The 27,127-nt window shown below is 58.7% G+C and overlaps 1 protein-coding gene across 1 annotated transcript; it reads right to left on the reverse strand.

The window, feature by feature from the left end:
• On the reverse strand, window positions 1-26,190 carry WNT4 (Wnt family member 4). Its single transcript, XM_030327375.1, has 5 exons — window positions 26,114-26,190; window positions 11,848-12,083; window positions 1,305-1,436; window positions 1,071-1,213; window positions 1-468 (listed from the first exon to the last, which is right to left on the reverse strand). The coding sequence occupies exons 1-5, from the start codon at window positions 26,188-26,190 to the stop codon at window positions 1-3; spliced, it is 1,056 nt and encodes a 351-aa protein (XP_030183235.1).
• Window positions 26,191-27,127: the final 937 nt, after the last annotated feature.

The following is a 27,127-nucleotide window of genomic DNA, read 5'->3' on the forward strand; positions in this document are numbered from 1 at the left end:
TCACCGGCACGTGTGCAGCTCCACCAGCCGCTGGCACTGCCGGCACTTGACGAAGCAGCACCAGTGGAATTTGCAGCTGCAGCGCTCGGCCAGCTCCACCTGGGCCGTGTGGAAGCCCCGGCCGCAGCACAGCAGCTCGCAGCCGTCGATGGCCTTGGACGTCTTGTTGCACGTGCGGCCCCTCGTGCCCAGCACGCCGCTGCGCACGTCCTGCTCGCAGAAGTCCGGGCTGGGCTCCAAATACACCAGGTCCTCATCCGTGTGCGGCTTGAACTGTGCGTTGCGCGGCACCAGCGCCCTGGAGGAGCCCACGCGGCGTGGCTCCACCTCGGTGGCGCCGTCGAACTTCTCTTTGAGTGCGTGGCCCACCTGGCGGAAGGGCGGCACGGCTCGCCAGCACGTCTTTACCTCACAGGAGCCCGACACCCCGTGGCACTTGCACTCCACCCGCATGTGTGTCAGGATAGCCTGCAGGGGGCGGGGAGGGGAGAGGGGCCATCAGGAGACGGCCGGCGGGGAGGCTGGGGCGGGGCCGGGGACGGGAGCACGGGCGTCCTGCTTCCGGAGTGAGCACCCGCTGTCTGCCAGGGTGGGCTGGTGGGCTGTGTTGGGGACGGTGGGAGACGTTGTCCCTGCCCTTGGGGCACTTGCAGTGACGGAGGAGAAACCTCCCGAAGGGCATCGTTCTGGAACTGCGTGGGGAGGGACACGATGGGGGGCAGGACGGGAGAGGTGCGTTGAGTCTGCAGGGGAACCTCGAGCAGGAGCAGGAGCAGGCAGCCAGTATCCTAGTTAACGCACACGATCTGTGCATCGACACGAGGTTCAGATCCTGGCTCTGCTGCTTTAAGGGGGTGTGTGTGTGTGTCGTACGCGCTTCCGTGACACCTGCTCACCTGTCTGCTCCCCCACCCGCCGCCCCATACCCCTCCGGCCCACGCAAGTGCTGGTGGGAGCCTGCGCAAATGTTCCCGAGTGGCGCCAGGGTGGGAGAGTGTTCCAGGCGCCCTGCCCAGCCCGCCCCCGTCCCCGCCCCGGTGGTGGTAGTGGCAGGAGAAGCGCCACCCTACCTTCCTGCCAGCCTCGTTGTTGTGGAGGTTCATGAGGGCGCGGCTGGATGAGGCCCCCTTGCTTCTCTCCCGCACGTCCACGAAGGACTGGGAGAAGGCCACGCCATAGGCGATGTTGTCCGAGCATCCCGACCACTGGAAGCCTGTGCAGGGGGTGCACAGTGGCCGTGGTGAGTGAGGGCGGGGCCGCCCCCCTTCCCCCCCCTCCCGCCCCACCCCACCTCCCACACTTACCCTGCGGGCTGACTCCATGTACCGTCCGGTCACAGCCACACTTTTCCAACTCCCCGCTGCTGCATGCCCGCGTCACCGCGAAGGCCACACCTGCTGAAGAGATGGCGTACACGAAGGCCGCCTCCCGGGTCCCTGTGGGAGGCAGAGGGAGGGCAGGGCTGGGTCCCGGGGCTCCGCCCGGCTCCTTCCTTTGTCGTGGGGAGTGGTACCCGGGAGCCCCTCGAGGCAGGCCCGTGGAGACGGGGAGGCAGGCCTGCCTGACGGCTAGGAGGTACCCCGGCGTGTGTGTGTGTTCTGCCCGGACCAGCCACCGACTGCGCTTGCTGCGTCCCAGGCGCTGCTCGCCCTTGCACGTGCGCCGATCGGCTCGTGTGCACAGCACCCGCGAGGTAAGGAGTCTACGGACGGATCAGCCGCCTCGTCCCGGGTCACACAACACATGGCTGAGCAGGCAGACAGTCCAGCCGCAGTGCCCCGACTGGACTGAGGACACCGTGGTCACAGCCTCTCTCCAGGGCGCGTGGTTAACATCATCAGGGGAGACAGGGCAGGTGCACAGAGCGGAGCCGACTCACCGAGACTGCCGGGGCCCTGAAACAGCAGAGCCGGACCACCAGCCCAGGTCTGGCTTCTTTTAGAACCTGCATTCTATTCGTGCCTACCCCCCAGCTGCCCCCCGCGCCCCGAGGGGGTCCCCCTGCACCATCAACCCGCCCCAGCCCTTTCTGCTGAGGCCGTTTTGCTTCCTTCCACCCCTGTGACAGTAAATCGTAATAGTGACAGTCCCTACTGTTTACCAGGACCAGTGCTGAGGAGAGGATGCCCCCTGCTACTGGGGAGCCGTATTTGTGCCCATTTCACAGATGGTAAAGCGCGGCTTTGGGGAGAGGAAGCGATTTGTTCCCAGTCACCCAGCAAGGAGGTGACAGAACCAGGACTCAAACACAGGTCCGTCTGCCTCTGCTGCCTGTTCTTCCCCTTCTGCCCCCTGACTTCTTAGCAGTCCTGTCTTGGTGCCTGTCCTCGCCCCCTGCCTGAATGGGTGTTTTTATCCTCCTGGGAACGGTGCCTCAGGGTGTAGCTGCTGCGGAGCCTCTTTCTGGGCCTGTGGGTGGTGCTGGTGGTGCGTGTAGTGCACGTGCACGTGGCTCACTGGGTGTGTGACCAGACAGGCCCTGCTCCTCTTCTGGGTTCTGTGAGGGCCTCTGTGTGCCCGTGACTGTCCTTCTGTCTCTTGCTGGAGTGTCTGTGTCCGCAGGAGTGGAGGGGGCAGGTTTTGGCCCCGTGGTTGGCAATTACCACCGTGACACCCAGGCCTGTGCTCTTGGCTGCCCCTGGGAGCAGTTGCCGTGGTCAGATGGAAACAATCACCTCCTCTGTGCCCACGTCTGTGGACAGGCAGCAGAAGCCGGGCGCTGGGGTGGGGGGCGGCTCAGGCCCCGGTGGCTCCGGACAACCTGTTCTGTGTTCCGCCCTTGAACTGCGGGTACCGCCCACCACCCACTTCTCCACTGCCCACCCTCTGTCCTGGCTTGGCCATTCTGGGCCAGCATCGGGGGCCTTGGCCGGAGCCACGGGACCTCGACGGCCTGAGGTGGAATCCTCTCCAAGTTAATCGAGGCTAATAACAGGATCATGTTGGTTGGTTTTGTGCTGTGGCCGCCCAAAGAGGGACGACTTTAGTTTCTGGTATTTCTGGTATTTCCAGGCCTGAACCAGCACAGATCTTCGCCCCAAAGACCAAGGGGGAAGGGAAAGCGGGAGATAGGGCCAGTGGGACTGGTAAGGTGGCCCCAGCGCTCGGCTGGGCTTGGTCCTTACTCCTGCTTCTCCGGACTCTCGGGCAGCCCCTGGTCCTCCCTGGATATCTGGGCTCCTCTCCTCCCCTGAGTGCTGGTAGCCCTGGTGTGCAAGGTTCCCTGTCAATTTGTTCAGGGAGACCTCTGCCTCATTCCCCAAACCAACATCCATCTACCGGGACTCCAGATCCCCCTTGCCCCAGCCTTGGGTGCAGGATCCTCTGGTTTTCTCAGCTTGGGAGTGGGCCTGAAGGAAGAGATCGTGGAGGGAAAATCATAAGAGCTAAAGCTTATAGAGAGCTCCCTCTGTGCTGGGCACTGACTAAGCACTTCACATAATTTATATACTCTTCACCCCAACCCTATGGAGAGGAGACTTTTCATCCTCTTTTTATAGACGAAGAAGCTGAGGCACCGAGTAGTGAAGCAACTTGACCAACAATACCCAGTCAGGAAGTGGCAGAACTAGAATGTGAACTCAGGAAGTTTGGCTGCAGAGCTTTCAACCTTGACATTGTCCTCGTGGAGCCCAGAGCCTGCAGGAATACACCTGCAGTGGATCGCTTCCTACCTCCTGTGTGTGAAGCCAGGATGGGCTTTCTTAGGTCTGCCCTAAATCTTAAGTTCTGTAGGACAAGTTCAGTCCCATTTGTGGGCTCCTTACTGGGAGATGGTGAGCAGTTGGCCTGTGCTCCACACCGGAGGCCCCAGAAGGCCTGGAGAATGTGGCCAAGCCGCCATGCCCCTAAGGCCCATAGCAGTGGCTCCAGCAGCCTTTTCTAACTGGCTCTGGGTCCCAGCCCTTTGACTCCAGGGCTGTGGCCCCTCCTTGCTCCTCTCCTCTGCCTGGGTGTCCAGGCTGGAGCCTTGCTCACTAGCGGGGCACCTGGCAGAGACTGCCATGACAGAAAGGGACTGTGGCGTTCCTGCAAGCCTAGCAGAGGGAGATCCCCACATGTCACAGAAGATAGCTGCCCCCTGGTCTGGGCGGGGGTGGGGAGGGGAGGGTTGCCTGTTCCAGCTGCAGCAGGGAGACAGATCTGGCTTTGTCCTCCTGGGACATCAGAGCTGGTGGTAAGGCAGACCCCTCGGTGCCAGTAGCTGCCCTGCAACCTGCTTGGCCTTCCATGAAGCCATTTGCCACACCCCACACCCAGCTCCTTTCTTCCTCCTCCCCGGGCTCCAGCGTGTGGAGCGGAAGTGGCTCTGCTGGGTCCCACCTCAGTGGCATCTTTTCAAGGTGCCAGGGCTGCCTGGGGTTGGGAATTCGGAGGGGTCCTGTGGACCCAGTAATAGCTCCCCTTTCTGAGGGCCTACTAAGTGCCAGGGCCTTTCCAAGTGCTGTCTATGGCTCACGACAAATGGGGCACCCAGCTCTCTCTAGCTCTGTTCTGGAGGAAGGAGTGAGGCCCTGGGGTCCAGGTCCCTCAGCCGGTCAGCGGCTCAGCGGGAACCAGAACCGAAGCCTGGGTGAGTCAAAGCCCGTACCCTTCTGAGCACGTCACGTGCGATGCCCCCCGCCCCCCCGCCCCGATGTGGGAAGGAAGGACATTCGAGTAGGAAGAAGTGTTTGGAGAAGAAGCCGTGGATGCCAAGTTGGGCTTAAAAGAAGCCATGGACATAGTGGTCTCCTGGGCACCAGGCTGGGGTCCTGGTGGGAGGGCCATTTGAGCATAACTCACGTGTTTCCAAAGCAGACCCAGGGAGGGAGTCCTGGGAGGTGGGGCAGGACAGGCCCTGGTCTTTGAGAAAGACACTGCCCTGTGCTCTCCCCTTCCCTGCCCCCAGCCTGCCCTCCCAGCTTCCTTTGTTCTCTTAGCTGCAAAAGCTCACCTTTTCTTGAAACCACCTCTAGGAAGCCTCTTTGGATTTAAGAGATGATGTAGCACAGAGGAAAGAGTAAATTAAGACTCTTACTAGCGGCGTGACTGTCCTCTCTGAGCCTCATTATCCCAACTCTAACAAGGGCGAGATAGCGCTGCCCAGACAGGCCAGACCCCACACTTCTCCCACATTTCCTGCCCTCTGTCTTGGACCTCCCAGGGCTCCTGGTGCTCTCGCTGGCCTGCCTGCCCCCAGGATCAGAAATCAGGCTGCAGGTGGTTTTATCATCTAAGTGTATTGCTTGTTTGCCCGGCCAGGCTGTCCCCATACTTCTCTTTTGCCCCCTAGCACCCAGCGCAGGGCGGTGCACAGAGCAGCCCTTGGAGACAGGGATGTCAGGCAGCAGGACTGAGATCTGTTCCTTGCCCCGCTACTTCCTAGATGTGTGATTTCAATTTTCTTGTCCATAGAAAGGGGGCTGATGAAAGCACTGACCTCAACAGGTGGTTATGGGAACCTAACGAGGTAAAATACAGAACATGCTTAGTCTAGTCCCTGGCACATAATGGGCACTTGAGACATATTTTGTGATTATTGTCGTGATTAATGCCATTTTATTCATTTGCAAACAGGGATCATTAGGGCGCTTACACCCTGAAGGCCAGGCAGTCAACTGTGTGTTTGCCATCGGGCTAAAAGCTTCCTTAGGGCAGAGACACTTCCTCCCTTGCTTGCTCCCTCACCAAACATTTATTGATCACCCACTGCAAGCCCGGTCCTATGCTACACTCCAGGGAAAACGAGGTAGACTTGTCCTTAAGGAACTCCCAGTGGCGGAATGTCTCTGGGGGCCCACCCCAGCCCCCCTATAACTTAATCTGATGGCACCTAAAGGCTGGCCTGGAGGTCACCCAGAAAGAAGGCATGTTCTCGCCTTCCCTGGGCCCAGCACAATGCCAGTATGGAGGATCAAGGTGAGAAGACAGGTTTTGGTAAGTCACAGCCTAGGACTGAACAGTGTTTACTTCTTAACTCTAGTCCGATGTTACAGTCAGTAAGGTGTCTGGATGATGTTAGACACGCAGAGGTTGGGAAGGTGGGCCTGGGTTTGAGTCTTCACTTTGCTTCGGCCAGTGCACCCCATCGCCTCGCAACCATGGCAGCCAGAGGCTGGAGGGCCTCAAGGCTCACTGAGTCCCCTCTCCCTTGGTCAGGGTCACAGAATGAGATGCGGGGAGGCAGGCAGAGGCACAGCATTGCCCACAGAAGGAGGGAAGAGGAGAAGAGGAGTTTGCATTGCTTTGTCCACCTCTCCCTGCCATGCTTGGGCCAGCCTGCTCTGAGACCCCAGTGTATCCTGTTCATGGCGACCTTGAACCCTGGCCAGACTCTGTGGCTTTCCCTCCTGTCCTCAAACCTTTTTTATCCATTCAGCACATATTTATCAGTGGCCTACCATGTGCAGGTGCTTACTCTAGACTCTGGGACAAAGCAGTGACTAAAACGCACAGAGGCCATCCCACACCTGGCCGTAATGCCTCCTCGGCCAAGAACTGCCTCCTGCCCTCGTTCCCGGCCATCCCGGATGCTAATTTCCCCAGGTTTCTGGTGGATTTTTAGCCTGGAGCACACAGTTTGGCCCTCACTTACACGGTCCTCATTGTTCACCATTATTTTACCACCCATCTCGCCTCAGTAGGCCAGGAGCAGGGTGGAGGTGGTGGGGTGCTGGGGTGTAGAGTTGGAGGCTGCGAGACCTCAGCAATGTCTGCCTGGCTCGAGTGCCATCCAGCCCTTCAGAGGCATCATCTCTGAATCCTGATGGAAATCCCAGGAGGTTGGTCCTGAGACTGTCCCCACTTTATGAGGCTAGGAGAGGGAACAGACCCTGCCTGAGATCTCAGGGCCAAGAGTTGGCAGGTCCCGGAGCTGGGGGTGTGTCACCACCCTCTGCTTGCTGGACCTCCCTTCTTGGCAGTAGAGTAGGGGCACGCCACACATTCAAGAGTTGTCATGAGGGCGATCTGAGGCAAGATGGCACACAGGCGGCCGCCAGCAAAGGGTTTCCTTTTCTTCTCCAAGTATGGCTTGGCTCCTGGGCCTCCGCCATGTCTGAGGCCGTGACCCCAGCCAGGCAGCTGATGAATGTGGGCACCAAATCAAGCTCACCCTTGCCATCACCCCAAAAGCTGGTGGCCACCAAAGAGGCCTGCCCAGACTGGCTGCTGCTGTTGTAGCTGTCCCCAGTGACAGCAGCTGGTGATGAGGATGGCTTTTCTTGGTCGGGGTGGACACTCAGGGCTGCCACCCCCTGTGTCACGGGACCTTCGTGAGGGGCCCTATAAGGTAAGCACACATGCTGGTCTCACTGACAGGTGCCACTCGGAGTGATGCCACTCCTCCAAGGTCACGCCTGCCCATGCTTCCCCTGCAGGTGCCTCTTCTTGTGCAGTGGAGACAAATTAAGACTTTTCCAAGAGGACTCTTACCAGGGAAGAACATGAGAAATACAAGAGTGAGGATATGGATGAATAGGAAGAGATCAGACTCCTCCAGACGCCCCTGATGTCTGCCTGGTGTGTGGGTGCCTTGACTCCGCCTCGAGGGGGTTGGACGCTCAGCCAAGCCACTCAGACTTTAGTCTGGAGCAGATTTCAGCATTGCCAGTAGGATTCCCAGTGTTTCCCCAAACTTGCTGAGCCAGGGATGAGCCCTCCCTTGGTTCCTGCTGCAAACACAGGTGAGGAAGGCACTTTTCCATGGGGTTCTTCACTGGCTTCAGGCCAGCACCGAACCCATGCCTCCCTTTCTTTGCCCTCTTGAGTCCTTGCCCTGACTTGCTTTCTGTCATTGGATGACGTCCATTGACTGTGTCCTCCATGCCAGGCTCTTCCAGGCATGGAAGAGGTAAAGGAGACAGGTAAAGGAAACAGGTAAAGGAGACATCACCTCGCCCCAGAACAGTTCAAGGTTTAGGAAAGTGGTGGGGTGGGGTGAGGGAACAGGCATTACAGTGTAGTCTAAAAGGTGTAATGAAAGCTGTGTGAACACAGATGGTTTAGACGTGTGCATATGTGTGTGTCTGTATGTCTGTGTTAAGGGAGAGTGAGAGAGAGATTGAGATAGAGAAATTGATAAGGCAGATGGGTTAAAATGTAAACAGTTGCTGAATCTAGGTAAAGAGCATTATGGGAATTCCTCTTAGGAAAAACCAAGCTCGTACATACAGGGAACAGATTGGTTGGTTGCCAAAGGTGGGGTAGGGGGTGGGGAAGTAAGTGAAATGGGTGAAGGGGGTCAAAAGGTACAAACCTCCAGTTACAAAATAAGTAAGGCACGAGGATGTAATGTACAGCATGGTGACTATGGTTAAGAATACTGTGTTGCATATTTGAAAGTTGCTAAGAGAGTAGATCTTAAAAATTCTCATAAGAAAAGGAAGGTGGACCTATGTGTAGTGATGAGTGCTAATCAGACCTACTGGGGTGATCATTTCGTAATATATACACATGTGGAGTCATTATGTTGTACACCTGAAATGAATATAATGTTGTATGTCAGTTATACCTCAATAAGAAAAGAAAAGTAGCTGACTGAATAAATCCATCACCTGGAGATGAAAACAATGTTTTGTAACTTGCCTGTAGGTTTGAAATTAGATCAAAACGAAAAAAATACAGGGGTGCCCGGGTGGCTTAGTTGGCTGAGCATCTGACTTTCGATACCGGATCAGGTCATGAGGTTGGTGAGTTCGAGCCCTGCATCGGGGTCTGTTCTATCAGCGCTGAGCCTGCTTGGGCTTTTCTCTGTCCCTGTCTCTTTGCTGCTCTCCCACTCATGCTCTCTCTGTCTCTCTCAAAAAATAAATAAACTTAAAAAAAATTACAAAAATATTGGCACAAAAACAGACACTCAGATCAATGGAACAGAATAGAGAACCCAGAAATGGACCCACAAACGTATGGCCGACTAATCTTTGACAAAGCAGGAAAGAATATCCAATGGAATAAAGACAGTCTCTTCAGCAAGTGGTGCTGGGAAAACTGGACAGCGACAGGCAGAAAAATGAACCTGGACCACTTTTTACACCAGACACAAAAATAAACTCAAAATGGATGAAAACCTCAATGTAAGACAGGAAGCCATCAAAATCCTCGAGGAGAAAGCAGGCAAAAACCTCTTTGACCTTGGCCGCAGCAACTTCTTACTCAACACGTCTCCGGAGGGAAACAAAAGCAAAAATGAACTACTGGGACCTCATCAAAGTAAAAAGCTTCTGCACAGTGAAGGAAACAATCAGCAAAGCTAAAAGGCAAACGAAGGAATGGGAGATGTTTGCAAATGACATATCAGATAAGGGGTTAGTATCCAAAATCTATAAAGAACTTACCAAGCTCAACACCCAAAAAACAAATAATCCAGTGAAGAAATGGGCAAAAGACATGAATAGACACTTCTCCAAAGAAGACATCCAGATGGCCAACCGACACGTGAAAAAATGCTCAACATCACTCATCGTCAAGGAAATACAAATCAAAACCACCACGAGCTATGCTCTTACACCTGTCAGAATGGCTAACATAAACAACTCAGGCAACAACAGATGTTGGCGAGGATGCGGAGAAAGAGGATTTCCTTTGCGCTGCTGGTGGGAATGCAAACTGGCGCAGCCACTCTGGAAAACAGTATGGAGGTTCCTCAAAAAATTAAAAATGGAACTACTCTATGACCCAGCAATTGCACTACTAGGCATTTATCCAAGGGATACAGGTATGCTGTTTTGAAGGGGCGCATGTAACCCCATGTTTATAGCAGCACTATCAACAATAGCCAAAGTATGGAAAGACCCCAAACGTCCATCGATGGATGAATGGATAAAGAAGATGTGGTATATACATACAATGGAGTATTACTCGGCAATCAAAAAGAATGAAATTTTGCCATTTGCAACTACGTGGATGGAACTGGAGGGCATTATGCTAAGTGAAATTAGTCAGAGAAAGACAAATATCCTATGACTTCACTCATATGAGGACTTTAAGAGACAAAACAGATAAACATAAGGGAAGGGAAACAAAAATAATATAAAAACAGGGAGGGGGACAAAACAGAAGAGACTCATAGATATGGAGAACAAACTGAGGGTTGCTGGAGGGGTTGTGGGAGGGGGGGATGGGCTAAATGGGTAAGGGGCACTAAGGAATCCAGTCCTGAAATCATTGTTACACTAAAAGCTAACTAACTTGGATGGAAATTAAAAAAATAAATTAATTAAAAATAAATAAATAAAACATTACAAAATAATTTAAACATTACAAAAACAAATGAACAAGACACGAAAAAGCCCCCAGCACAAGCAAAAAGCTTCAGAGGAAAAAGCAACCACCGGTTTGTAGGAGCTGGGACAATGCCGGGTGGGGAAAGAGGGGTGGTATTTGGGGTGGAGGAAACAGCATGTACAAAAGCACGGGGGTGTGAAAGAGCCTGACACTCTGCTGATCTGTCCACCACTGCACTTAAAACACCAAACACCTACTGCATGCAAGGACCTTCCTGTACTTGGGGTCTGCCGTTCGAGCCTAGAATTCGGGGCTCCTCAGACAGCAGGTCCCAGAGCCTTGGCAGTGCACCATCGACCAAGGATATTCTCTGCTACCAGGCCACTCACTAGGTCTCTGCTGCTTCTCCAGAGCAGCGATATTTAGCAATGCCAAGCACGACGGTGCTTTTTGGCCTCTGCCAGCTCCCAGGAGAATTGCTTCCAAATTTCTATCACAGTTGGTTTCCAACAACATCCAAACGGTTTGCCACAAGCCCGGCAGCCCTCGCTGTCCAGGACCACAGGTGCCAAGACAAAGGTTGGCCCAGGCAATGCCCTCCTGCTGCCTAGCGAGTCAAAGGGCCCTGTCGACTGGTAGCAGCTCTGGAGTGTCAGTTTCAAGCTCAGGAAGTAGAAAAAGAGGCAGCTGGTTTAGAGCACTTCCTCGAGGGCAGTGGCTTGACCCAGTGACCTCTCAAGGAGCCTTCCAGTTGCATGGAACGTTCTCTGCCCTGCCCACCTTCCTCTGGCTTAATGCCTTCTCAGATTTCTCATCTCCGCAGAGGGCCTAACTCAGGAAAGCTTTCTCCGAGCACCCGGCCCTGGCCAGGGGAGGAGTCCGCCCTTGTGCTCCCAAGCCTCCTGTGTTCCCCCCATCACAGCATTCTCTCACTGTGGGTGAGAGCAAGACCCTGGAGCTGGATTGCATGGGCTCAAGCCCTGGCTCTGCCACTTGCCAGCTCTGTGACGTTGGGTGAGTTGCTTAACCTCCACGTGCCTCAGTTTCTTCATTTGCAACATGGAACCTTATCTCCACGGCCAGATGAGTTAGTATTTACTGAAAACAGTGTCTGGTCCCTAGTTTGTGCTATTGGTGTGTAAGCTACTGCCCCTCCTGGGCTTGCCCTGATGCCAGGAGGACAGAAGCAGGGTCTGCTCTTTCCTGGTCTCAGAGCAGGACGTGCTGAGGCTCCCCACATGGCTCATCAAGGATACAGACGAATGAGGTGGGCTCCCTCAGGAGGCCTAGTGTTCGGGCAAAAACAGCATGGGGCTGGGGGTCTGGGCCAATCCATCCTTTCCCCTGCCTGAGCCTCAGTTACTTCCTCTGTAAAATGGGGACAGCAGCCCGGGGACCAAAACACTGCAGACCGTAGAGTGTTGCCCCGCACAGAGAACAGCACCCTTCTGCTGGCCCTCCCCCCGCAACGCCCGTTCTGGCCCCTCTGCCCGCCTCCATCGGCGTCCTCGTGACCGTCCGGCAGCGTGCTGGTTTAGCCCGGTAAGTGACAGACGGCTCTGGCCACTCATGAGCGCGTGGCTCCCCTGCCAAGGCAGTGCTCTCCCCCTGCCCCGCACCTCCCGCGAGCCCCTCCCTCACCTTGAGTCACCACCTTGCCGAAGACAGGCAGGGAGTCGAGCGTGGAGCAGTTCCAGCGCCGGTTCCGGAACTGGTACTGGCACTCCTCGATGGCGAGCTGAGCACCTCGGCGCACCGAGTCCATCACCTCAAGGTTCCGCTTGCACATCTGCACCTGCCTCTGGATCAGGCCCTTGAGCTTCTCGCACGTCTCCTCCTCCGAGATGCTCCCCACGGAGGACAGCTTGGCCAGGTACCTGGGGAGAAGGCGGCGGGGTGGAGTGTGGTGCAGCGATCCCTCCCCCTCTCTCTGCTGCCGGGACGAGGCTGTGCCCAGCCCAGGTCCCTGGGAGCTGACTCATCCCGGTGGTGGCTCGTGGCTGTGCCTTCTCTCTCTGGATCCAGCGACAGGCCCTCTTGCCTGGCTTTTGGGACCAGAGGGGGAAGTGCCGTCTCATCATAAGAAGGCTTCCGCCCCAGCCAAAGCAGGCCAAAGCACTGAGAGGGACGCTGACGGAGCCCCCACGGGACCCCTCCTGGCCCAGGGTGGCCCCTGCACCAGCGTCTGTACCCCGATGTTACGCCAGACTTGGCCCCTGGGCTCTGACCCCTTCACGTCCCTCTAGCTGGGACGCTAGAACCGCTGCACTCGTGTCTCTTTCCCCACCCCCAGGCAAGGACCCCAGTGAACGAAGCCCGCATTCTGGCTGCAAGGCCCAGACCCTCACTGCCAGCCACATCCCGGGGCACCAGACAGAGACCAGCATCAACTGCAGCTGGGGACTCGAGATGATGAGTGTGTGGATGGTGGCAGGGGAGGAGGGCTTAAAAACAGAGTGTGCCGTGCTCATCCCTCAGCCCCTGGAGTTTTTGTGGCTTGACGATGGGGCAACAATGCTGGTTCCATCTCATAGAATTATGGTGGGATCACAAGCTAGATACCTTATGTCAGGGAGCTCTGGGACCCGGCCTTTGGGGAGAAGGGGCTCTAAAGTGTCTACTTCAGGGGAGGACAGGAGGGAGCGCTGCTGTTCATTGGACACCCACTACGTGTCGTGCACGGTGGCGGTCACTATATTCTGCTGCACCCTTGCCTCCCATCTATGAGGTGGTAATTGTTATGCCCATTTTATGGATTCCAAAACGAAGGCTAAGAGGGTGACACAGATGGCAAGTGCCAGAGCTGAGCTTCAAACCCTGTGGGCCTTCCCCCTGCCTGTCCTCCTCCATGGCAAGTTGAGGGGCAAGTTGAGGCTCTGTGTCACCTAAGGACAGACGCTGTGATCGGGACCAGGAGGCCAGAGAGCCGGAAGCAAGACACATGAATGCTCACCAGGATGGGAGCAGAGCTAGGGAAAGGCCCTGTCAGGAAGAAGTGGTCCCTCCCAAGGGACAGAGGTGTGCATTGCCTGAACACCTACTAAGTGCCAGGTATGTTTCAGATAGGTGGAGTGACTGGCTCGGGGTCACCTGGCTTGTCTAGTTTGGAGGCAGATCTACTAGTTTGGAGCCTAGGTCCGGATAACCCCATGACTGTTCTAAGCACTGCCCCTCAGCCTGCCCCCCCCCCTCCCCTCTAGCATCCTTGGCCAGGGCCAAGTGAACATAGTAGGTGCACAAGGGGGAGCTGAGTGCTGGGAGGAGAGCTGAGTGGTAACTCTGAAGGCCTCCTCTCCCTTTCCTTGCCCTCACTTCCCACCTGTTCAGTGGGACATGATCTGCTCCCCTCCCAGGGCGGGGCTGGCAGGGGCTGCCTTCCAGGTCCTTGGAGGAGCAACAGAGTACAGAGTATCGCAGACTTCCAGAATGCTCCCTGACAGATAGTCTGGTCCTTTATACAGGTGAGCAGAGTGAGGGAAAGGGGCCTTCCCACCGTCTCCCAGGAGGAAACTCAGAGCCTGGCTCTACCCTTAGTCTCGGTCACACAACAGGGGCTCGAAACAAAGAGAGCGAGTATCCTGCTGCCCCCGACTCTATAGTGAGCCAGTCCCCCACCAGGAGCTTGGCCAGCCACCCTGGTCTGGGGGAGCTTTCTAGGCATGGAGGTGGAGATACTTGGAGGTGATGAAGCCGCACAAATTTCTTGTCCATAGAAGGATCAAGGGGGAAGGCCCACTCCATGGGACTCAGTTTTCTCATCTGTAACGTGGGGAAGTTACCACTGGTTCTGGCTAAGTCAAGGAACTGTGGTCAGAGCAAAAGGGGGTCCTGTGTGTGAAAGATGGGCTGACAAGGGGTCTGAGGCAGTAGGGCAGGAACTTGCCATTTGTTTGCCGAATGAAGTAAAGGAATAAATGATGAGCAAAGAAGTACACAGAAAGCCCTCTTAAAATATGGGACATTTTTATGACTACGGTAATAAGCACAGTTAGCTTTCATGCAGCTTAGGACCAGGCTAAGCCCTTCGCTTACATTGTTGCATTTATCCTCCCAGCAAAGCCAACGGACCCCTGTTTTATAGAGGAAGAAACGGAGGCACAGACCCATTACGTAGTTTGCCTTGTGTGCAAGGTCATCCAGCTCATAAGAGGTGGAGCAGGGACTTGAACCCGGTTTTGCCCAACTTCAAAGCCTTTGAAGTGGATACAATGCTGTTTTAAGTGGCTCGAGGACTAGAACTGGCCCCAGCAGGCAGGAGCCGCTGGGAGCCAGGTTCGCTCAACCTAAGGATGCTGGTCAAGGTGGAGACGATGGGCTGCCTACCGGTCGCCGAGTTCTCCTCCCCCGGAGGTGTGTGAGCAGCAGGTGGATTCTGTGTGTCAGGCATGGGGGCTGGCCCAGAGGAATGGTTCTCGAATCCGGCTGAGCATCGAAACGTTTGTGGGGTTTGTTGAAAGTGCAGGTGCCGGGGCCTCGCTCCAGGCGGGGCTGGGTGGGCATCTGGGCTTTTGACACGTTCCCAGGAGCAGCTGTGAAGCCAGACTGGCCCTGGAGGGCACTTCAGGGGAAGCTCTTGGCCAACCACGGGGGATGTTTCCTTCTATGCCCGAGGGAGATCTGATTCTGGGACCCACTTTCCGCCTCACGGCTACATCAGCCCCCCCGCCCCCCGCCCCCCACCTCCTGGTTGTGGGGCTTGAGTCTAGCTGTCTTTATCTAGAAATGGAGATAGTGGTTCCTATCCCAGAGGGCTGCTGTGAGAAATTAAGGTGATTTGATGTGGTTGGTGCTGCCGGCTCTTAGCCGGGCCCACGGGAGGTGTGCTGTAGCTGCGAGGATCCCCCCAACTTCCCTGGCAGCACACGGGTGAGTAGAAGGTGGGTGGTCTTGGGCTGAGGCATCCAACCTTCCCTTCCTCTCCCCACATTCCTTGCTTCCTGGAGGCCCCCCCTGTCTTCTCTGCCAGGTCCTGCCTCAGGGATGCAGAGACTAGCAGGAGCCTGAGCCTCCCAGAGGGGAGACAAGGGAGGGAAGGTGGTGGAGGGGCAAGGGGAGGGTGCATCTGGAGGGGGAGGGGACACACTGGCTCCTCAGCCCTGTCTGGGTGCTCTCCTTGCCTGGGCCAGGTCCCCTATGGCCCTAGTCCCACCTGGTGCTCTTGGCCTGCAGGGGGCGCCAAGAGCCCAGCTACTGGCTGTGGGCCAGGTCCATGTTTGGGAGGCCACCGGTGAGGGGACAAGGAGTTGGGCCTCAAGTTGGATCCTTTCCTGCTCAGACCCAGACCTGGCCTCTTGAATAAGGGTGGGGTCCCCTATTCCCTGAAGGGCGTGGGGGCACAGAGCTGGCCCCTGTTCCCTCTGCATCCAGCCGATGGGCCAGGTCAGGCTGTACAGGCTCCAGGCTCCTGGTGGAGGGAGGTGTTCAAGGGCAGGGCTTCTCTGGGTAGGGAATGCCGGCCGGGGAGGCCTGGCTGAGCTACCAGCCCACAGTGTGACCTTGGGCAAGTCCCTGCCTACCCGGAGCTTGGGTCCTCGTGGGGACACTAAACTGGTGGGTCTGTGAGGCCTTTCCCTCTGTCAGAGTGACAGTCCCTCTTCTACAGATGGGGATGGAGGTGTCCAAGCCTCAAAGGCCTCAGGACCCCCTGCATTGAATGAGAAATAAAGTAGACCAGGGAACCCCCCACCCCTCTCCCCTAGGCTAGACTCAGTGAGGGGAGGCAGCCTGAAATAGCCGTCCTACGGCTTTAGGGGCAGGCTGCTGGGTGGCCATGGCCGTGAGTCACTGGGACAGCTTCCAGGAAGAAGCTGAGAACCCTCTTCCGCTGAGGAGTGTGCCTGTCCCCCCCCTCCCCACGGCTGGCACCGGTGCCACCCCCCAGCCCCTGCCTTCATCTGGCTCAACAGCTGTCCCCTTCCGTGCAGGAGACACAGCTCCACCCCACCTCGATTCTCCTGGGTCCCAGAGTCTTGCCTGGGAAGGCCTGGCTGCCAGGACTGGACGTGTAGCTGGGAACAGGGCGGAGAGAGTTGGGACCCCGGGCATCACAGGCCCTTGCCCGCACAGCCCGCTTGTTCTGGTGCCCAGCCTCATTTTACAGAGGAGCAAACTGAGGCCCCGAGAGGTGGAGGGACTCACCCAAAGTCACACGGCCAGTGAGTGAGTGGCTGGGAGCTCTGTGTCTCCTGTACCCCGGTTGTGGATCTGCCTTGTTTGACAGCCGTGGGGGCTGACACTACCCTCAGTGTCGTGTCCGGCCCATGGCCTCCTCAGGGCCCGGCACAGGTTGTGGCACACAGAAGGTGCTCAATAAATGCCTACAGCATGATGGAGGGCTCTGGCCCCCTCGGCTCACCTCTTGGCAGAGTCGTCAGGGTAGGGAAGAGCGGGGGTGCGGGAGTAAAATGGGGGCTGCCTTTGCCTTTGAGGGCTGGAGGCTGTGAGAGGCTAGAACCCAACTTTTTCTGGGGGCCTCAGGAATCCCCTCTCTGCACCCTAAGGTGGCTCGGCCTTTTCCCCGGAGACATGTGTGCCACTTGATGACCCTGGAGCTGGGCCGGGCCCAAATGTTGGCTGCACAAGCCATTTCTGGGGGGCACAGAGAGCCCGGGAGTGATCGGTATTGGCTGCCGCTGGGCTAGGTGGCCAGGCCCGTGGAGGGCCTCGACCATCTCTGCTCCTTCTCTCGTTCTGGTCGCCTTGCCCCAGTTTAGGCTTCTTCCTGCCACTGCTGAGTACAGGCTTAGCAATTTGCCACCCGCTGCTCCAGCCACCCAGGACTCTAGCCACAGCCCCGCCATCGATCAGGTTACCCCAGCAGCCCGGGCTGCCCCGGCTGCCGCTGCCAGCCAGCTCGTGCCCCCATCTTCTCCAACGGGGGCTGCGGGTCCCACAGGCCCCTCCCAGGAGGCCCTCCCCGGCGGCCCGTGCCGAAGCCTGCGAGGCTGGAGGGCCCTGGCCCTGCCAGGGAGATCAGATCCTCTCGGCCACCTGCTGTTTTCATTAGAAACTAAAATTAGCTGGGCTTGTCCCAAGCTTTTCCAGGTTTGCTTGCTTTTTAAAAAAAATATACAAATTCCTAGAGAAAAATCCGCACCTCTGCGCCTCCTCTCAGCTCTTACCCTGCGCGTCAAGAGGAGAGGAGACGGGAAATAGCTGGAGCGTTTGGGAGGCCAAGCAGATCAGTGTCGTGGGTCCTGGCCCCGCGGGTATCCAGGTGGGGGCTGGGACGCCAGCCCAGGCCTCTCTGCCCCCTCCCTCTGGCCTCCCTGCCTGCCCGGGCCACATTTAGAGTCTCCTCAGGAGTGGCAGTGCCTGGGACACCAGGGAGGAAGGAGGCCAAGCAGGCGGGAGGAGGAGCCGGAAGGAGCCGGAGTGCCTGCCGAACAGTGAGCCGCCTGGGGAGACACGGCCGCGTGAAGGCAAGCATGCCACGGGTCCCACCCAGGACCACGTTCTCTCCGGGGGTGGCCAGCACCTGGCTCCCCGGGTCCCCATCACGCCCCTCAGCTGTTCTCGGGCCTCCGGATGTTTCTGCACCCACGGTCTCCGAATCCCGAGGCCCTGTCCTGGAGACCTATCGTTTCGCACGGCCCACAGGGTGGCACACTGTGCGAGAGAGATGGCAGACTGGGTCAGAATCCCAGCTCTGAGTTCCCAGAGGCAAGTTAGCGAGCATCTCTGAACCTCAGTGTCTTCATCTGTAGAATGGGGAGAATAATAGTTCTCACCTCAAGAGACGTCAACGGATTAAATGTTCACATAGTAGCCACTGCTCCCCGGTTGGCAACATTACCAAGTCCTATTGATCATCACTGTGGTCATTAAGGTGTTTACCGTCATCACCTTCATCATCACTGCCACCTCAAAGCCCCCGCGCAGTCCCTCGAGCTGGGCCCTCTGCTGGACCGCAGAACAGTCCTGTTCACTGGTCTTCTTTTGCTCGGCTCTTTTAGACGGGGGTTCACCAGCCTGAGGGAAGGACACACCCCCACTGGGAAGGGCGGACACTTCGGCCTCCATCCCCACCGCAGAGCTTGGACACAGCTTGCTCCGATGGAGCACGCAGAGCTGAAGGATGCTTGCCGGTGACCTGGGCCCACTGGTCGGACCCTCCAGGGACCAGGGGTCCAACAGGTGGGACACAAGTGGGTGCTTTAGGAGATCAGAGGCTGGGGCACCGCGGTGAGGGGGCTAGGGACAGGGGGGTCCAGTGCAGGCTCAGTGTGCCTGGGGGACTTGGGAGCCCTTTGCGGGACAAGATTGACAGGAAGGGAGGGACCTCATGTCCCCTGTCACCTGTGCTCTTCAAACAACAGCCACACGCTTTAACATATCCTTAGTGCAGCCACGCAGGGTTGGCCAGGACGGTATCATCGCCCTCCATTTTACAGATGAGGTTCCGGGAGGCGTGCGTTCAAGGCCATGCAGCCAGTCAGGGCTGGGCAGCATTTGAACACAGGTCATTCTGGCTCCTAAGCCTGGGTTGTCGGATCAGGCTCCAAAGATGGCTTAGGGTAGTGACAATGATTTGAGGAAGGTGGCTTCATTCTTCCATTGCTGAGACCTTCTGCGGTCCCAGGGCTTTTGGGGACCACAGCAAAGGCGTCTGCTCTGCTTTTAGGAACAGAGGATACTGGGGAGGGAAGTGTCTCAGTGTGGGCAGCCTGGACGGCTTCTGGGGCCATGGAAGGGGCTGCTGCTACTGGCCTGAAAGTCCTGGAGGGGCAGCCAGTAAGGAGGGGTCAGCCTTGGAGACACAGTGGTTGTAGGGGTGGTGGGCACAGCCTCCCCTCCACCTTCTCCCCGGCCTTGGCAGAACTCTGGAGTCCTCGGTGCCCAGGTCAAGTTCTCTTTGTCCCAAGTGCCTTTCCTCAGCTTAGGGGTGGGGGGGCGATGATGGCCTTTCCTGGAGCCCAAGTCCCTACTCCTGTACCTCGGGGCACTATTCCCCCTCCTCCTGTCTCCTGGGACCCCTCGCTTCCTTTGCTCTCCATCCTCAGAAGCCTCAGCAGCCCCTGTTTTTGTCTTTTCACTTCCCAGTTTCCATTGCTTTCCCACACCTGGTAGCCCAGCTCCTACATTTCATTCCTGAGGGCTTCCTGAGTGGGAGCCCCCCTCCCACTCACCATCTCACAGTATTTGTTCCTGGGGAGCCGGTGGCTGACTCAGGGCCGGCAAGTAGCCACTCAGACCTTAGCTGGATGGCCCCAGAGCTGCACCAGAAGGTAGGAATTTTCCTTCTCTCCGCAGGGCAGGTGTGATTGTGGGGGTGAGTGGGCATCAAAGTTAGGGCACTTCCTGACCTTGCCTTGCCTCCTGTTTGCCAGAAGAGAGCTTCTCCCTTGCAAAGACCCACCCGACGCTTGTCCCCCGAGTGCCTCTCTCGCCTTTGTGGCCACTGAAGCGTTCATCCTCTCTAGCTCGGCTGAGGGAGCCCAGGGGGTGGGAGCGAGGAGGGGTGGCTGAAACCCCAGCTGAGCTGTCCAGGGCAGGAGCTGGCTTCCTAGAGTGGGGCTCATGCTCTGGTGGCTCCAGGTTGCTAGTGACTTCCTTGGCTTTGGCAGATCCCTTCTGAAGGCACCGTTTCCCGGAGAGCCTGTGGCCAAACCCGCGCCCCCATCCCAACAAGGCAGCTAGGACAACTTTGGTTCCTTCCTCGCTCCAGTCGCTCATAACCTCCATAGAGGATGACAGGCTAGGGTGTGGGGCTGCAGGGAAAGTCCTGGGAAGACAGTCAGGAGACCTGGGATGCAGTTCCACCTCTATCACTAAGGTGCTCTGTGGCCCCAAGAGCCCACCACAGTGCCTGGTGGGGCGAGTCTTGACAAGCAAGCATTTGCCATGACTGAATGGGGCTTTCCAGGCATGCCCCTGCTCGGAGGTTCAGGGTCCCTGCAAGGGTTGAATGGGTAATCTCCTGGGACCCTTCAAATTCTGATGGCCGTGACTTGGCCCTCGATTCCCTGGCGTGCCAGGACCGCCAGGACCCCGACTCGAGAGGAATGCCCTGCTGTTACCAGCCCTTGAGGAAGAGTTCCTGGAACCCAGTCCTGCCATGATAGGTCCCGTGTGTGAACAGAGTGAGAAATAGGGTCTGAAAGAACCATCCAGGAGTCACAGCAGGAAGAGGCCCCTGGAGTCTCAGCAGAAATTTCCCGCTGCTTCTAATGGGCCTCTCCAAAGTTCCCTTGTGAGCTGTGAGCTGCTAGCTGTTGGGAGGTTCCTTCCCTCCTTGAGCACATGCCTCCCTCCTCCTACCCACCTTCCTCCCCTCTCTGCTCAGACCAGGTCCCCTCCACGGTGGGGTTTGTGACTTGGTCAGGGGAACTTTTAGAACGTAGTTTGGTTTAAAGTTTGCCAGGAGATGGGGGAGGTGGGGAGGGGCTTGGATGGGGAAAGGGGGAGCCGGTGGGGGTCACAGCAGGGAGCGAGCCTTCCCCTGGGTTTGGCTGGATCACAGAAGACGCAGTTCAGGACTCAGAGATAAAACCTGGCAACTCCTGAGGCCATCTGGACCGCAACCATGGGGTCGCGGCTTTGCCTTCCAGCTGAGTTTGCTGAGCAAACGGCAGCGGCTCTGGCAAGCTGGTTTGCAGTGGGGGTGACTGGAGGGGCCGGAGGGGCAGCTGTCACCCCCATCCGTGGCTCCCTGGCCAACCCTGTGCCCAGTTGGCTCAGGCCAAGCCCTTCTTCCCAGAGGGAAGAACAAGAAAAGGAGGCTTGTCGTAAATGCTCAGCTTTGCAAACGCACCCACAGGGCCCGAGTTGGGCGAGTTTCAACAGGTTTGGGGAACACTGTCTTGTCAGATGCTTGCTGAGTTGCTCAATTGCTAATCCCAGGCTGAGGGAAGAAAGTCAAGCCATAGCAGACAGCTGGGTGATGACTGCCGCCTGAGTAAACCCCTCAGGCAGAGCCCGGTCTTCGGGCTCTGCCACGGAGGGTGAGGGGGAGAAAGGGCTTAGGCAGGATCTGGGGGGGGGGGGTGCACCCTGGCAGGGGAGCTACGGGGGCCAGAGTAGCAGACCTGCTGGGTGACAGACAGCCACACTCCCTGACACTCACGTTGGCCCATCTTAGCATCACCTGAGACTCAGGGGGTTACAGTGGAGCTTCCCTCCTACTCGAGGTCTCTAAGATCGGGCACCATTTGACAAAAACTTACAGCCCTCTGGAGCGAACAAGCCTTTCCCCTTTTCACCCATCAGATATTGACTGAGCACCTAAGCACACTTGACATTCAGGTTTTATAACCTCGTAGAAGTACAAAGCCACCCTACTGGACTGTAGTTACATACAGTACGAAACTGTCCTATAGGCAGGGGGATAAAAACCAGGAGATGGGGACATGCGAGAGCACGTCAAGCTCAAGTCCTGATTCTGATTTGCAGAATGTCCTTGGGGAAGCAGCTGCACCTCTGGGCCTCTGAAGCGAGATTGAAAAGAATACAGACCCCTTGTTCCAAAAGTGGGAAGGGAGAGGTTACACGGTTCTAATAGGGTCATGGGTGTGAAAGTGCTTCATAAACCACTGATTCTCAATGGGGGGTAATCTTGCCCCCCAAGGGGACATTTGGCTATGTCTAGAGCACCTGGGGATATGCTACTGGCATCTAGTAGGAGAAGCCAGGGATGCTGCTGAACATCATACAACGCACAAGACGGGCCCAAAATATCAACGGTACAGTTTGGGAAATCCTGGCATAAACTATAAAGGGCTGTGGATGCGTGAGTGATTGATGGGACGCCCAGACTCAGGGGAGGAGCACCAAGGAGGGGGGTTTACTATCTAGAAGGGAGGGAGGGATCCTTTATAGCTGGGGATCGGGAGGCTCTTCCTGGGGGAGATGTGCCACACACCTTCACCTGTGGGACTGGCTCTGCCCACACCTGGCCCAGCGAGTTGCACCCAGAGTGTCAGGCCTCAGTCTGCTCATGGTCAAGGAGGTCACCGGCTGTGGCCCCCCTTGCTGGGCAAATAGGCACACGGGAGCTTGGACCAGAGATGCACACCTGTGGGGAGTCAGATGCAGTGAGGGTGAGATGCTTCCCCCAGCCGCCCTGAAGGGCGCTCCCAGACACAACTCCTCTGGCCACCAGGATTTGCCTGTGAGCCGGGCCGGACCTCCCTGGCTTTGTGAGGCTCTTGCAGGAGCCCTGGTTGAAGAGCAGGGAGGCGGCAGCCGATGATCCTACCTGTGTGACCCGTGTAAGAGCACAGGATCCCGACAGAGCAGTCTGGGGTAAACAGGGCTTGCGAGCAGCAGGCTGAAGGCTCATTCTCTCCATCGTCCCTATAAACAAGGACACGACTCCCCCATCGCACCAACAGCCGCCCTCCACCTCCAGCAGCAGCCATGCCGGCCATTCCCAGCGCAAGCGTGCCTGGCACTGCGCTCGGTGTGCTATGTGCACGAGCTCACACTTGCCTCACTACCGTCCAAGAGTGGGTGCCACTTATATACAGACGAGGAACTTGAGGTTAAGTAACCTGTCTGTCATCACTCAGCCGGTCAGCGGCAGACCTGGGATGGACCTGCGGGCTGTCTTGGAGACCTGGTTCTTAGCCACTCTGTTGGACTATCTCTGAGTGTGGAACGGCCCCCCCCACCTTCGTCTGGTGGGCCTCTGCTGGGGCCCCAGGCCGGTGCACCACTGCCCTTTCTTCAGGAAATCCACAATAACGAAGCCCTCGCCAAGCTATTCCCTGACTCTTCCCAGTACTTTCATTTGGAGTTCAGAGCTATCCGCCGAGGACTGTGGCCCAGAGGGCAGGAGAGGCCCACCCAGAACCAGCCAGCTTGGGAGGCAGAGCCGGGACTGGAACCCCGGACTCTCAACTCCCAGCACGCCCAGTGTCAGAGGGAACTTTCAGGGCCGTTTCGGAGCCCATCTTTCAGAGACAGAGCCAGGCCTTTCGCCGACGGACTGTTTTCACCTATCCATCCCTCCCTCGGCGGTGGGAGCTGCCACAAGCTGCCGGCTCGCCCGGGGTGCCAGACATGAGTCTGATCGGCAGCTTTCAGCTTCTCTGGGCTTGCCCGGGCCTCAGGCTGGGGAGCCCTCCCAGCTCCAGGCTCCGTCCTGCCCGACAGCTGCACGCAGTGGGACACCTGGCCTCCCCGGCAGGCCACCGCCCTTCTGAGACAACAGACAGCATCGTCTCTCGCAACCGGCCAGCCAGCCGACCCTGGACTAAAGCCTGACTCCAGGTACTTGAACGGGAACGGACACCCAGGCTTTGCCCCTCTGAGAACATTGCCAGCCGCCCCCTGGGGACCAGACCTCCACCGTGACTCACACTTGAAAAAGATAGTGCCAGCCACCCTGCCTGGGTGGACATCTGCCTGCCCACAGCTCTTCCTTCTCAAGGCAGCTTTTGGGTCAGGTGCCCCTGCCATTTACTAACTAGGTGACTTTGGGCAGTGACCTCTGTAATCCCCAGTCTTCCCATCTGTGGAACGAGATTCAGATGTTGTCAGGATTTAGATAATGCGCTGGGAGCTATTACGATACTGATTACTACTATTGTCGTGATTCTGCCACCTCCAGGCCAAGTCCCCTCCAGCTCGCACCGAACCTTTCCTCTGATGGCACTAGCATGCACGCTGCCCCACCCATTCGTGTTTTTGCTTCTGTCCCGTCTTTCTAGACCCCAAGGTCCTTGGAGACCAGGCTGTGAGTGGGCTCAGTCCCTGTCTCAGGGATGGAGGTTGATAAATACAAGACGAATGACCCCGTCTTGGAATGTGCCCAGAGATCTCTTCTCCATCACTGCCCCTCTGGTTTGGTAGGGGTCCCGGGAAGCCCCTTATGCTTTCCGTCTTGGGCTGTGCAGAGACCCTTGGCTCAGAGCCCGGGGTGGAGCAGGAGTGAGCTGGGTCATCCAGAGACCTGCTTCGTGGCAACCTGAGCCATCACCACCGCAGAGAACAGGTTTGCCAACCTCTCTTCTCCCTCCAGGCCGCCCCTCCTCACCCCGCCCCCCCTCGCGGGAGTTGTTGGAATTCCCCCATGGTTTTGCGCGACCCAAAGCTGGGACTGCCTCCCTGGCTGGGATTTTGGGTTTGGACGTGGCTGAGGGTGGCTGGTGACACCACCTGGGCCACACTGGCTCAACCTTGGGACGGCTTCAGGGAAGGGGTATGTCAAGGCCTGGGAAGCAGCACCTGGGTTCAGTTCTCTGAGTTTGGGCAAGTAGCTTCCCCTCCTGGGGCCTCAGTTTCCTCATCTGTAAAAGGAGCTCAAACACTGGATGCTCTTGAGGGACTTTTCCCTATGGATGCTGCTTTCTTCCCTGAAGGCCTGGGTCCGATTCTGGAACTGCCACTTTGTTGTCCTCCTCTTCGTAGCCCTTGGCACTGGGTGGGCCAGCCCCAGTTCTTGTTCTTCTGATGCTCACGCTCACTTTGGAGACCCTGGCTCTGAACCCCTGCTTTCAAGGGTCAGCTCTGGGGACCCCAGAACCCCCGGTTCCAAATCAGCTTCCCTCCTCCTCGTCTCTGCGACCTAGTCCCCACTCAGGAGGCTGGCCCGTGGGGGGGAACGGGAGGAGGTGAGAGTGCCCTGGTTCCTGTAGCTTTGCCACTGCCCCTGAAGTGTTAATCAAATTAAGTCTCCAAGAAAAACAAAAGCTGTGCAGCCACTTCGGGCTGCCTTGGAGTCGCTCGCTCTCCCAACAGCTGGGAGAATTCCACATCACCTCGGTCCCCCAAGCCCTGGGTGGCTCTGACCCCAACGAACACACTCCTTCCAGCCTGCAGGGCTCCGGCTGGCCGCAATGACCTCATAGCAACAGCCATTGGACACTCGGGGCAATTTCATGGGAGATATTTGTTCTTTAGTCTTGATGCAGAGGGAATTTTTTCCTCTCCCGCTGTCTCCATGGAAACCCCGGCTACCCTGTTGGCCATCCCCCTTCCCACCTCATGCTTTTCAGATCTGGCTGCCCACAGCCCATGGGGGCAGAGCTCTGGGCAGAAGGAACTGGGGCCAGAGTTAAGCCTGGGGCCAGGGGAACCGTCACTGATGGGGGGATGAAGAAGGGCTCCGGAGTCTTCTCCCTTCCCTGTTCATCTACTCACCAAAGCTCATCCCTTTAGAACCCCCGCCTCCTCCACCTGAGACCCCTCAGTGAGCCCTCTGTCCCTTCCCAGGGAGTCACCTGAGCCAGGCCCAGCAACAGAGAAACAGGCCACCAGCGGTCACCCCCCCGGCCACCCTCCTCCTTAGGTAGAAACACAGAGAGGTGCTGGGCTGTTGTCTTCTGAATTCAAGGGCTGGACGGAGTTTCTTCCTGCCCCAGGGAGGAAAAGGCCGGCCACCTCCAGCCGCAGGCTCTCTGAGGCTGGGTGTCCCGGTCCCTTCCCTCTTTCTACCCCTGGCTCCCGCCCCGCAAGCAGAAACAGGTCCCTGCACGCCTCCAGCCCAGCCCGCAGCTCGGCGCAGCTCGGCGCGGGGAGCTCGCTCCTGGACTGCTCGGGATTAACCTGCTATTAGGACCCAGACTCCTACCCCGTAACGGGCTTCCCCGGCGACCTGTCAGCCGAGACCGGTCTGCGCTCGGAGCCTGGCGCCCCACCCCGGCCGCCGCCCCGCGCTCGTACCCTCGCGCTCTCGGGCGCCCCAGGCCGCCTATGGGTGCGGATGCCGCCACCACCCCTGCCGCCTCTGGGCTGGGAGCCGCACCCGGGCAGGAGCGGTGCCCAGAGGGAGGCCCAGGCGGCGGCGGCGGCGGCGGCGGCGGCGGCGGCAGCGGAGAGGGCGAGCGAGCCTCGCGTCCCGCGGCCGAGACACCTGCCGGGCGCCCCCGCGCCCGCTGCCCCGCGCCGCCTGGCACCGGCCGCTGCCCCCGGGGCCTGCCCCGCCCCGCCCCGCCCGGCCCAGCCGGGTCCCGGCCCGACTTACAGCCAGTTGCTCGCGGCGGCCGAGAAGACAGCGAAGACCAGGAGGCGCAGCGAACGCAGGCACGAGCGGGGACTCATGGTGCCGCCGCGGGCGCCCGGCCCCGGGCAGCGGCTGCGGCCGCGGGGGGCCTCCCGTCGGGGCGGCAGGTGGGCGCCCCGCGGGCGGGCTGGGGCGCGGCGCCGGGGCGCGGGCCGGGGCGCGCGCGGCGGGGCTCTGCCTCCGTGCCTGCCGTCAGCCCTGCCGGCTGCTGCGCCCGCTGCCCGGCGCGGACCAGACTGTCAGCACCGCCCCAGAGCCGGGATGCGGCGGCGGCGGCGGCGGCGGCGGCGGCGGCGGCGGAGGCGGGCGGGCGGGCGGGCGGCCGGGGGGGCGGGCCAGGGGCGGGCCGAGGATGGGGTTACCTGGGCGGGCCCAGCGGCCCGGGACACCCCCCCCGGGGGCGGGCCGGAGCGGCGGCGGCGGCGGCCGCCCTGGCCCGCGGGACTGGGCTTCTCCGGGGGCCTCCCCGGCCGGGCGCCCCCGGAGGACTTAGGGCCGGAGCGCGCTCCGGGCACGGCTGGCTGCGCGCCGCCTAGCGCGGCCGGGCTAGAGGCGCGGCGACCCAGCTGCCCGGTCCCAGCCCCGGCCTTGGGGACAGGCGGGCACAGCTCCCCCAGCCCGCCGCTTCGGGCACTGCAGCACCGCCCTGGCCGCCCCGCCTCGCCCCCCGCCGGCGCCTCGGAGCCCGACCCCAGCCCGAGCGCGGCGGACCGACCCGAGCGCGGCGGCCCCTGGCGCGCACCCAGCCGCTTGCGCTCCGGGCGCCCGGGGCTGCGCACCCGGGAGTCCGGGGCTGCGCACCCGGGAGTCCGGAGCCACCCGGCCGCCCCCCGCCAGGCCCCTCCCCGCCTCCCGGCCGGCTCGTCCTCTGGCCCAGCCTTTCCCTGGCGCTCACCTCCCTCCAGCCTTCCGGGAGCTGGACGGGGCCTCTCGAGCTTCGGGCAGCTTGCGACAGTGGCCGGAGACTGCGGGAAT

The sequence above is a fragment of the Lynx canadensis genome, chromosome C1, assembly GCF_007474595.2.
Source record: "Lynx canadensis isolate LIC74 chromosome C1, mLynCan4.pri.v2, whole genome shotgun sequence".
In the NCBI taxonomy this organism is placed as follows: Eukaryota; Metazoa; Chordata; class Mammalia; order Carnivora; family Felidae; genus Lynx; species Lynx canadensis.

Excerpts from the sequence above, each read along its gene's own strand:
- WNT4 (XM_030327375.1), bottom strand. The coding sequence starts at position 26,190 with ATGAGTCCCCGCTCGTGCCTGCGTTCGCTGCGCCTCCTGGTCTTCGCT. Across the intron at positions 12,084-26,113 it reads GCCGCCGCGAGCAACTGGCT|GTACCTGGCCAAGCTGTCCT; the intron begins GTAAGTCGGGCC and ends CCTTCTCCCCAG. Across the intron at positions 469-1,070 it reads ACAACGAGGCTGGCAGGAAG|GCTATCCTGACACACATGCG; the intron begins GTAGGGTGGCGC and ends CGCCCCCTGCAG.